Raw genomic sequence first — 12,278 nt, forward strand, 5'->3', positions numbered from 1 at the left:
TTGCTTTTGTCTCCAAAGGTGTCTTGTGGTCTGCCAGTGTAGTTTGTGGGTAAGCACATCAATTCTAATCTTTTGTACCACCCCTGTAATCTAGGTAACACATACAAGCCTTGCAACATCCAACAGGAAGCAGAAGCAGCTGCTGGGTAATATATATAAAGTGACTGCACATACAGAGAGGTAGTGCATGAAATGCAGAACTTCAGCAGTTTATAAATCATTTAATTCCATGCAGTTTGAGTTAAAAGGAAAAGGTGGGAAACTACAAACAACCCCCTCCTTGTTTCTCCAGAATATGATTTGTGTTTAAAGGAGTAACAGCTTTTTCAATAGTCATAGTTTTTCTTAAGCATTCAAAATTTACTAAATGGAAGCTCATAACAGGCCAAACTTCCAATGTATTTATTTCCACATAATTTAACAGCTTTACCTCAGTGCTACCTACTTAGTGATCTATTCTCTTGAGTAAAAATGTTTCACAGAAATTGCTTTCACATAACATTTCTGTATCTAATCAAAGGCAACTTCTGTGAAATGTTAGCATTCCTGGTGCAGCCTGAAAGTAAGCACAGGACAACCTTAAAGGGTCTGTGTGCTCAGGCCATTTATGCTACATCAGTTAAAGCTCATGAACTGTGAGGTCAAGTGACAGAATACACCGATCACTACACCTTATTTCTCCTGTAGGAAACATAGGGCAGCCAAGCTTCTGTACTTACTGACAAGACTAACAAAACCTGCTTCACAGAAGCTGCAGCCTGCAGGAGCTGCACACTGAGAAAGCATTTTAAGTTAAAATCCCACTAAGCTAGAAGTCAAGAATGCTGCAGAGATAGCTTTAAGAATGGGAGGGAAAAGGAAAAAGAAAGAAAATGCTAGGTGGAAAGATTTCAGTAAATGAAAAGAACAAATGGTAACTGAACACGAGATTCTGAGAAGGCAGAGAGTCTAAGGCCAGTACATATTGAAAACTCTCAAAGAAGTTTACATCATGATGTCACGTTTGTGATGATCCTTGATGATTTCAGGTTTTCACAATAGTTTCAGCCTTCAACAATAAGGCCATAAGTCACAGCCACCTAACAACTTTGTGCCAAATAAATCACAAACTCAGCCAATAAGGAGGAAAGGAAGTACAGCACTTAACCTACATGACTGATCATGGGATTAGCTACTGGCTAACTAGAAATACTTCAATCTGAGTGTCCTTTCATTATGCATCAGCTGTTCTTTGAATACTGATAGGTTGTGTAAAAGATTACAGGATAGCTGTCAGTAACTTTCTAGGGAATGAGTATAAAACCAGATATGTTTACTAAAATTCAAAATGCAAGTAAGTAATAACTGATCTACATGTACTTGATTTCTGAGTGGAGTTATGGTTGCACTGAGGAATTTAAGAATTAATGCACTATTTTACATAACATTACAAATTATACTTAATATTTATATTATAACCCATATTTGGTTGTTCAAATCAGTGCAAGAAAGAGGTGCATGTAAATATAGTTAAGACAATGTGCATAGAACCACAGAATTGTAAAGGTTGGAAAAGGCTTCTACAGAGTCCAACCATTAGCCTAACACTGCAGTGTTCATCAGTTAAGCAGAAGTTTACAGAAGATTAGAGCCTAGTAGAGCAGAAGTTGACAACTTCTGGTTATAGTGTTCTCAAAGCTCCACATTTTGTCTGTTCTCCTGAAGTGTTCATACTTACTCTGAAGTAGTTAATATTCAACTCAGCTTACCATGCTACAGAAATCCTCTGGTTAGGTATAAATGGAATCAGGCCGGCAGCTTGTTAGAACAAACCAAAAATCCAATAATTCCATTTATAGTTATTTTACAGTGTTTGAATGGTAAGAAAAAAGGCATCTTTTTCTATTTAATTACTTTGTACATTTAATACCAGTGTGGCTCATTGGTTCAGGTTTGGGTGCCATACTACCAATTTCCAGTATGTGTAGTTTCATTCAGAAACAGGAACACAACTTGAATTTACTGCAAATAAGTCTTCTTCTAATATTATTTGAAGACTGACTGTAGCATTACTATTCTTAGGTGAGTAATAAAAGCAGCTGAAATTTATCCTTTTGGCTTCAAGCCGCATTATTCTTAAGAAGCATGCAAAATTTTGAGCTCAGGGTAGGTGACCAAAATTAATTTGATTTTTCAGAAGTTTTGTTTATACTTACAAAAACTTCCAAACAATTGCACTTTGTAATCTGAATCCATTGATTAATCATTTGATACAGCATGCAGAGTTCCAACACAGCTGATTCAGGTTATCACATTGGAATGAGTGAGAGAACTATGTGAATACTAAGGGCCAAACTTTTCTCACCCTGAAAGTTGAGAGATGGTACAGCAGCAGCTTGCTGCACCTGTACCATAGCAAACTCCCATCCCCAACCCATCTTTTAGTGAAGAATTCACCTTTAGAGACTGCTCAGTAATAGTGACTCTCTTGCTGTCCTTATTGGTGTTCCTCACCCCTGTGCCTGGCTACTAGCCTGGCTTGCAAACACTGATGGAACAGTAGACCTTTCACAAGAATTCTGCAATTAGGATGGATCATTGGTATCATTGCCATCTGCTGGATGATATCACAGAATAGAATTAAAGCATTTAGCTCCTCCAGGCTCCACTGACACAGAAACATTTACATTCATACTGCTGGCCAAAGGCACGAAATTGTGTTTTTCCAAAGGCCAGAATATGGACTCAGTCAGCAGTTACTTGTATTCAATACAGGATTTGGTCATTATTTTGTTCCATCTTTCAGATGGAGAACATGCAACTTTTCTGGTGTAAAAATGCAGTGCTGGAGAGGGAAAAAAAAGTCAAATATGCAAAATCAACATTAATGGCCATGCCAAGACATTTCACCTTGTTTCACACATATCCGTCCCACTCCTACCTTAAATTATAAGTTTTGCTTTAATTACTATTTGCATTTATGTGCAGTTTAAAGTTACACAATTACAATGTATTGGAAGGTAACCATACAGTCACCAAGAGCTCTGTTCCTTTTCCAGTGCCTTTTACAAGGTAACCAGCTGGGAGATTGTGGTCAGCATGTCACATACACCATCACCCTATCTTCAGGAAGATGCATTTGCAAATGTGTAACGTTTCTTTTAGCTTTTGCAGAAGTAGAATCAGAAAGCAGCTAGCCAAAAAACAAAGACCATGGCCATTAATGGATGTATGCATGAAGACACTTCAGTGCAGATTTAAGGAAGCTGTTTATTTAACTAGCATTGACTGAATTATACTTCTAACATTAAGCAGTTGAGAGCAAACATTTTTGCCTCTTCCTGTTGCCATGTTCTTCAGATTCTGCTTTTTGAGGAAACACTGCTTTCCCTCTTAAGATTTGATTTAAAAACTAAACAAATACATAGGTAACAGTAAGGGGGAAAGGGAAAAATAACTCCTTAGTAAACAAAGACTTCCAGGCCTGAATATAGTCTGTGTAAGAAGCATGCAGAATGCTGCCAAGGTAGCACACATCTATTACATACAGAGTTTCAGAAAATTATAGAATGACTAGTCAGAGAACATCTGTAAAATCATCAAGTCAAACCATTTCTTCTTACCGTTCCTATATATCCTAGAATTATTTCCTTCCTATAGCATTTACCTAGCTTGGAAATTAAAATTTAGCCATCACAAAGCACATATCTGGAAGAGGAGTGCTCTTCTACATGGAATTACTCAAACTCTGCTATTGTTGAAATTCATGTTCTTCACAGCATTTCCTTTCCGCCAAACTGAAATGCTGATAAAGATTTGACTAGAATGAACTGTTTAGGAAATCACTGGTATTACTTAGAATTATCATTATTCTGTGAGCTTATGAACATCTTCTCTCATCTTCTTTCCAACCTGTTTGTTCACATTAACTAATACACATTAAAGATGTACAATATTGCTTGCCTTCATGACAATTCCGTTGCTCAGCCAGGCATATAACAGATGATTGTATAGGGAAAATTATGCAACAGCTTTCCAAGAATAATTCTACTTTTCCCCCAAAGCAGTGTTTCTTACCTTTTAAATCTACAGTGAGCAGCGGAAAAAGTCAGTACAGTGCCTTATTTTGTTCATAATGCAAAAATACACTAAATATCTGGCTTTCTGGGGATTCTTCAAGCAAGCAACAAAGAAAACTAATTAGAGTACTTTAATGGAGAAAGCCAGGTTATTGATTTTTAAATCTGTTTTTAAGTGAACTTAATGATTAGTAAAGGTGCTGGACTGATGACCCTAGAGACTGTCCTCCATCTATAGCATAGTGATCTATAGCATAGACAACATTCCAAGATCCTCAACTGTGTTGTAAGTCTCAAGGGATTGATCCTAAAAGCTTGGATCTACTCAAGATTGTTATGAAAACACTATCTACACTTAAAGAAAGGATGTGTTTATTTAATAAAAGTAAAAAGGCAACAAACAATTAGGTTGAATTGCTTTTCAATCCTATGGTTTTAAGCAACTGTCTCGGAGCTGTGTATGAAAAGGCTAGAAAGAGACTCTACTGCAAAGATGAGCAGGCACTTTGCACATGATGGAGTATTGGGTAAAGACATTTCTTCACAATGCAGCATGAACTGAAATGAGCCAGTGAGCACAGGAGTTACATAAGCCATTTCGGTTTCAAGACCTTCTGATCTTTTTAACTAACAGAAAGTTACTACAACTATTAGAGCAAGGAAGTTTGAAGACAGACATTTCATAGATTGAAAGTTTTGGCAGTTTAAAAGTTAAAAATCTGTTAACTGATATTAAGCAAGCATCCTTTTTTTTTTAAGCAATCTCAGTATACTACCACATAAAATTCCTCCTCGCAACAGCAAGAACCAGAAAATTTACACATGAATTCTTCTACTTGAACAAGTGAGGTTTAGCTTCTAACTACAGCAGCCTTAACAGTTGTAGCAAATAAAGACATCAAGGGGCTTATTTTCATATATGCAGTTCCAAATGGAGTAAATGCAACATGAATATGATCAATTCATCAAATTAAGGAAAAAGTCAAGATGGAACATAAATGCCAATCTCAATGTCAAATCACAAAACCAATCACTATTTTGTTCTCTTACATTCCAAGATAAAGACAAGATTCATGTATAAGAGTTTTATTGCATTCATTTAAAATAATGTCCTTCAGCAAAAACAGGTACTGTAGATGTAATAACTATTAAATAAGCAAAACCTGCCATAGGTGAAAGGACAAAAGGTACAAGTGATCAGAGACTGTAGTATATCACTCACCTCATGATGCAGCTCAGCTATCTGATCTTTCAGTTCTCTGATGTACTGGTTAGAATCAGATTTATTAAGCTGCCCTTGAATTTTTCCTTCTTCTTTCTGTTATGGTTTAAAAAAAAGGAATCATATTCAAATTATTCAAAGATCTACTGTATTAAAAATCTTATTTTAACTGTCTGCATATTTTTGTCATGAACAGAAGTTATTCCCAGACACCACCCAGCACTTTAATGTGGTTGAAGTTACAGCAGCTATCTAGACATGACAGTGGCTCAGACCAAGCTGACTCTCAATAGTACAAGGCAGGACTCTATGGAGGAGCAGGAAGAATTAACAGCTTCACAGGTGGAATCCACATCGTATGTACATGAGATTGCATTTCAGTAAACCACTCCTACAGAACACTGTCAATACATGGAACATAGTGTATTTTATTTTCACTAAAGTTTACATTTAGTAACAAGACATTTTCTTTTGTCTCCAATTAAACAAAACAATTCTTTCCTTGCTTTGTGGGACATGCACTGGGAAACACTATTTAAGGCAAGCTTCTTTTGTCCTGTAAGAAGAATTGTAACATCCAAAATATTGTGGTATTTGTCATGTAGGAGTTCCAGAGAGTATAAATGAACAACCTCTAAGACCAATGCTTCAAGAGGCATACAGAAAAACTGGCAAGTAAAAAACAAAACTAACAGAAACAATAGATTAAGATGAATATGATGTTTCCCTCATTTGTCAGTCAAATGCAGCTCCTACATTTCAGGATGTTTGAAAAGGTTTCACTTGCACTGAATGCCTGCAGCACTGGTTTCCATCTTGTCCCTAAAGGGAATCCTAATGTGACCGAACCAAACCTGGCAGATCTGAGATAAATAATCACCCTGATGAGGAAGGCACTCCATGTCTTCTACTTGCTACTAATAAAATGCAGACAACACTGCTCTTGCCTTTTTCTAGCTAAATGATTTCTGAAGCAGCCACCAGCTCTAGAGAATGCAAGTATCTTGGTTTTATAAGATTCTTTACCTTGACTGTAAATCACATATGAGCAATATATTGCAGAAATACAAATATAATGGGAATATCTTGTTTTTCTACCTATAGCTCATTTTGCTGAAGTTTTAATTACATTTGAAGAAAGCAAACAGTTTACTTCAACAGCCAAACTGGAAGTCATTAGCAAAGAGAGGTTAAATACCTTTTAGAATGAAAAGCATTAACTGTTCATCAAAGGATAAGACAAAAAGCTTTAATGGAGAGGTTCCTTTAAAACATCCCTCTGAAATACAAACCCCAGGACAAAACTATGAGGAGAGAAAACATGCTACCTTCCAAACCCTTTTGCTGCATGAAGAGAACAATCTAGAACACTGTCAGGATTGGCAATATCAAAGTAATATCTCTTTTTTCAGGCTTTGTTTTTCTTGCAGTGAGGTATGCATTACAAAATTACTCAAAAAATAATTTTGTCATAATCGCTATTAATTCTCACAATCTGTAACAAGAACAAGAGCCTTTAATGCCTATTTCCATACTGAACCAAATTTCCAATGTAACCTATGGCCAAATTCACACACGTACAGAAAAGCAGCATTAACATTAACAATAGTTCCTGTCCTAAATTGATTTTAAAAACCCAAATGCAGTCTAACCCCATCATCTCTCTCTACGAGAATGACTACTGGCCTATGAAACAAAAGCAACATAACCTGCAGACTAAAAATACATCAGTATATGAAAAAATCTTCCTTGCTGTCAGGCACTAAGATTCTACACAATGAGCATCACCTGATCTCTTGAGGTAGCAGGAATATTGGGAGAAATTATTAAGTCTTTTCCCTCTGTTTGAAACCTAGACTTTCCCATTTAAACCTCTTACTCTATGGACTCAGTATACTATGTCACTACACATTCTGCAGTCAAGAGTAAAGCAAAGTTTTAGTAGAAGTAGAAGAGAGGTGCCATAGCTCTTCTAAAACAGAAGTGTAATAAACAGCTGAGCTTAGGTAGAAACAAGATGCACAAGTGGCTGTGAAACAGGCACTGCCAAGGTCGGTCTGTATAAACTAACAGCAGAAGCAGTAACATATAGCAAGTTGGGTTTGGCACACAAACAGCTGAAAGCTGTTTATATATATCATATGGGAATTATACACTTCCATTACATTTAAGTGGTGTTATGGTTACTTTTTATTCTAGGAATAACACTGTAAAGTCAATGCAGATATTACAGAATAATTGTGTGCATTTGCTCACGGAAAAGCTGACTGTAGCTACAGTCAGTTAGAGCTGAATGGAAGGTATAAGCCTGGCTTGCAAGATGGCCATTATTACTGAAAGGCAAGTAAGTTTCAGTTTTCCTTTCAGAACTACAGATTTTGTAGAGCCAGCAATTCACCAAAAAAAAAAGTAACCCTGCATTTTCTACAAACATACTTTTAAAAAGGTCATGCTGTAACTTCCTCTTGCAACATTCAGAATGCAAGTGATCAGAAGCTGATCCTTTTAATTTGCTGATAAAAAAATCATCTTCCTAATTAAATAATCCCATGTTCTATGGGCTACCGGTCTGTCTACAGTGGAAAAATTGGAAGGATGACATAGAAAAAAATTTACTACAAGATATCAGTCTTCTGTACAGCTGCTGCTCATCCCTGACCAACAGAAAAGCATTGTCTACTAAGTTGATCATGCCACTGTCTTTTAAAGATTCTTATGCAAGTGTGGTAGCAAACTACTGGAAAACATGCAGGAGTCAGACACCACAGCATTAAAATATTTTTAAATTTCTATCAAAATAATCTAATTTAGGGAATAAATAATAAGTAGACAGCTGAAAGCTTACCTTTATCTAATGAACAAAAAAGTCCTTCAAAATTTTATCTGTCATATTATGATTTTTAAGTTACCCAATATTCTTCAATTCTGAGAAATGAGACTGATATTTCTCATCAATACATACATTTTTACACAGGTACGAAATATTACCATGATCTTCCAAATTGTTTCACCTTCCAGTGAGATTTCATGCTAGAACGTAATCTGAACTTAATGCAAATAATTCCCACCTTATGATAAGCATTCATTAATCAAAGGCAAATTTGAATGGGACGAACTTAAATTTGGTAGTAATATTCTTTAACAGTAGTTTTTCATTAGGGGAACTTGACACCACCACCCCTCAGCTTCCTTTTCTCCAAACTAAACTGATCCCAAAATCCTTAGCCACTCCTCACAGGACTTTATTTTTAGCTCTCTCACCAGCTTTATTACCCTCTGGACACATTCAAGCACCTTCACATCCTTCTGAAATAGTGGAGCCCAGGACTGCACACAGTAGTCAAGGTGAAGCCATACTACCAGTTACTGCACAGTTGCACTGTCATAAGAAAAATTACATTGCTTTCATGCAGCCCAATTTCATTTAATGCTTCCTATTGTGGCATTTACTTTAGTAGGAGCTGGACATTTAACTCTGCATTGCTTGTATACCGTGCTTGAATAGTTTTGGACTACTGTGCTTGAGCAGCTCTGTATTTCTGAGGAAAGCACTCAAATCAACAGTATGGGTTCAAAACTGAATGTTAAGGCTCCACTTACAATTTAGAAGTCTTCAAGGTATGAATATCACCTTTTAAAAGAGAATAGCATAAGTAAACAGTAATCTCCATGTCAAATTGTTTAAATCTAGGGTTATTCACATAGGATGTGGGTTGCTGGCTTGGTTTTTGGTGGTTGAGGGTGAGGGGGAGCACTGTTATAACAAATCTGTGATATTTGGAGAAGTCACAACACAAAAACTAGCTAGTTGCTAGGCAAATCATAGTAATTTTAAATTTAAAATTAATATACAGAGAAAAAAATCAGAGAACATATAAATAAGCAAAGTGTGGGTATCATCAGAATTGCAAAATAATGAAAGCTAGTCAATTCTAGAATGTAGGAATTTGTTAAAAACCTCCTGCAGTCACAGGTGAATGAATCTCTACACCCACATCCCTGGCGTACTGCGTCTGCATACTGGCACCGCTGCAGTGCCCACCTCCTCTTCCCTGAAGGATTTTCAGAACAGCAATGCCAACTGGTGTTACACTGTAATTAAAGATACATCATCTTGATTTCACTGCTTTTGAAGATTTTTAACTGCTCCTTTTTAGTCTCCTCTGACAGACCAGCTCCAACAGCAGCACCAGGGTTAGAAATCTGTATCAGAGTAACAAACACCTTAGTGGCAGCCATCAACTCCACCCCAGGGACAGGTGCTCGTAGCAGTGTACTCAGCCAATCCACAGTCCAACCCCCTACCCCAGAGACTGCGTGTATAATGGGAGTAGCATGGGCAGCCAAGCAGGAAATGAGCTCTACAGATCAAAAAAACCCGCTGCTAAAACAGAACTCAGGCCCCTTCACAGTTTTGGAAGCTCTCACCTCTCTCATCCTGCTGTGAAGTAGTACAGTGACTGTACTTGAGTGCATACCAAGAGTTACACTGAGAGCTCCTCAGAAGAAAAATCTACACTCCAAAAATTTTCTCCTTAAAATGAGCAAAAACTCTGTCCACCAAAAACTATCAGCTGAGAATCATGGTTTTCATATCACACTTCAATCCTCTTTTCTCTGGCTTTCTAAGAAAAAAGCATCTTGCCAAGAAGCAACAGCTAGTCTCAAAAAGCCACCTGATGCTACTGAGAACTCCTGAACATATGGAAACCTTTCAAATTCATTTAGCATCAGGCCAGGATGTATAGCTGGCAACACAAGAGTACAGGGACAGACTGCTTAAAAAAAAGCTGATTTAAAATACCTGAAACCACTACTGTGTAACGGCCTCCCAAAATCAAGTTTAGTACTCATAATAAAAAAGGGTTTAGCACCTGAAAAACATTGGAGGCCTTAAGCTGGCTTTTGCCGCTTGATCAAAGTTTAAGACACAGAAGATCAGTCTGATCAAATTCCAGTTGCAGGTGTTTCATCCCAAGAGGAGTACAACTTTTCTAAAACACTCAATTATCACATTGGATAGGAAAGGAAATACACATCAATAAGAAAATAAGCTGTTTTAACTAATAAGAAAACATCTAGGGTTGTTTTCATTTTAATAACTGTGAACTTAAAATCACAGAAAAAAAACATCTGTTCCTCAGATAACATCTTTATATCTTTAAAAATGACTGGAAGATGGGATGTTTCCCTAACACCCTTAATTTGATCTTTTCTGTCTTAGAAATATTTCCTTGGTAACAACTTGCCTCGGCCTCTTTTCAGGAGAGGCTTTAAAATTCTTACTTTGTGGCAAAAGACACTGCATTAAAAATGTAAATTAAGTATGTTCAGAAGGGTAGATGTGGTAACTAGTGTCCTTTCAGTGACTTTACAGTGACTCATTTTAGACTTTCAAAAAACACATCACTAACATCACACACCACTGTTGATAAGAGTAAAAAAAGGGTTTCCTGTAATTTGAAAAGATGGAAACAATTTCTTTACTGAACAGTCAGTACTTGGAAAAGTTATTAAACAGAGGTCACAGAAAGGCTTCATTCTACAGAAATAGTGCTAAAAGTTTAAGCTGTGGAGAGATTACTAGCACAATCATGGATTTCCTTTACAGTTGCTCTCAAAGCTGCTTTGACCGGGTTAGAGATAGGGTAAATGTGACAAAATTCTCTGAATCTGCCAGGAAACACAGCAGGAAGAAGTGATGTTACTGTCTGTCCAGATCAACCTAACCAAAAGAAGAATTAATTCTTATGGATATTTTTTGCTTTAAGATTACTCGGATGTAAAACTAGTTTTTCATATTGCAAGCATGCTCTATACTGCCCAACTCAACCCAGCCATGGATAATTTTACGAGGATACTACAGTCACCAGCCCGCATAGACATGGAGGGAAAGGAATTAAGCTGCCAAGCAGAGGCTACAGCTGCCCCACTCTGCTTCCTCAACCTGCCCACACTTCCACTGGCCTACTGCTCCTCACCCTAGGCAGCTGAGTGACTGCAGCTTGCAACTGATTTAACCTTGCCTGAACTTTTCTATTCTTCTTTCAATTACTGTCAGGAAAAACTTAAAAAACTAAAGCAACATCAGTGGACCAGCAGGGCTGCCCATATGCAACCAGAAAGAACTATGTATGCTCATTTCAGAGACCTTGAAGCCCTTTCCTACGGCAGCTACAAGAGAGCTGCAGAAGGAGTCACAGGACAACAGGGAATGGCTTTAAACTGAAAGTGGGTAGATTGAGATTGGATATTAGGAAGAAATTCTTTAGTGTGAGGATGGTGAAGCAACCTGGTCTAGGGAAAGCTGTCCTGCCCATGGCAGGGAGGTTGGAAAAAGATCTTCAAGATTCCTTGCAATCCAAGCCATTCTGTAATTCTATGTTTACCTTCCAAACATAAGCTGCACTGACAAGTGAGAGAAAAATAAAGACATGATAGAGGAGTAAACAAATGCTGACAAAGTAAACCTTTGTTTCCATATAACAGGGTTATAACATCAGGGTTTTTCTTTGTCACTTCTGGGGCTCAGGTATGTGCAAAATAAATTAAACTTCAGTTATACTTCAATTCTGTACTATTTTTGCACAGAAAGTCCAAAGAAAGACCTAGAATATCCATCATGTATTGGACAACTCATTGCATTTCAATATACTTACACAAAAGTTTAAAAGCTCAGCATCATGAACTGAGTGCTCAAACAAGACCAAGTGACATTTAGAATATACTGAGAAATAACTTCTTAACAACATAACTGACAACTTGTTGCAGAATTACATCTGTTATTGAATGATAGTTCACTCGCCACCCCTGTCATTATTACTAACCAAAACTAAAGAGTGACCCAGAAACTGTGATTTAAATCTAGCATGTGTGTGTGATGTCAGATCAGTTCTTATGTGGGAGTAGTGATACTCTTCATTACAAATTTAACATCACTGTCTTGCACCTACACCTACATAAACTTTTAAAAGAAAACCTTGCAATTTAGGTTAAGT

The 12,278-nt window shown here is 37.1% G+C and overlaps 1 protein-coding gene across 7 annotated transcripts in view; it reads right to left on the reverse strand.

Annotated features, from left to right (window-relative positions):
* Positions 1-12,278, reverse strand: part of EVI5 (ecotropic viral integration site 5) — a 70,512-nt gene that overhangs the window by 12,502 nt on the left and 45,732 nt on the right. For all 7 annotated transcript variants that reach the window (XM_030953563.1, XM_030953557.1, XM_030953558.1 and 4 more), the window contains one exon: positions 5,281-5,376. In XM_030953563.1, the coding sequence (XP_030809423.1) occupies positions 5,281-5,376 (96 nt within the window). The remainder of the gene's footprint in view (positions 1-5,280; positions 5,377-12,278) is intronic.

Source organism: Camarhynchus parvulus, chromosome 8, assembly GCF_901933205.1.
Source record: "Camarhynchus parvulus chromosome 8, STF_HiC, whole genome shotgun sequence".
Classification (NCBI taxonomy): Eukaryota; Metazoa; Chordata; class Aves; order Passeriformes; family Thraupidae; genus Camarhynchus; species Camarhynchus parvulus.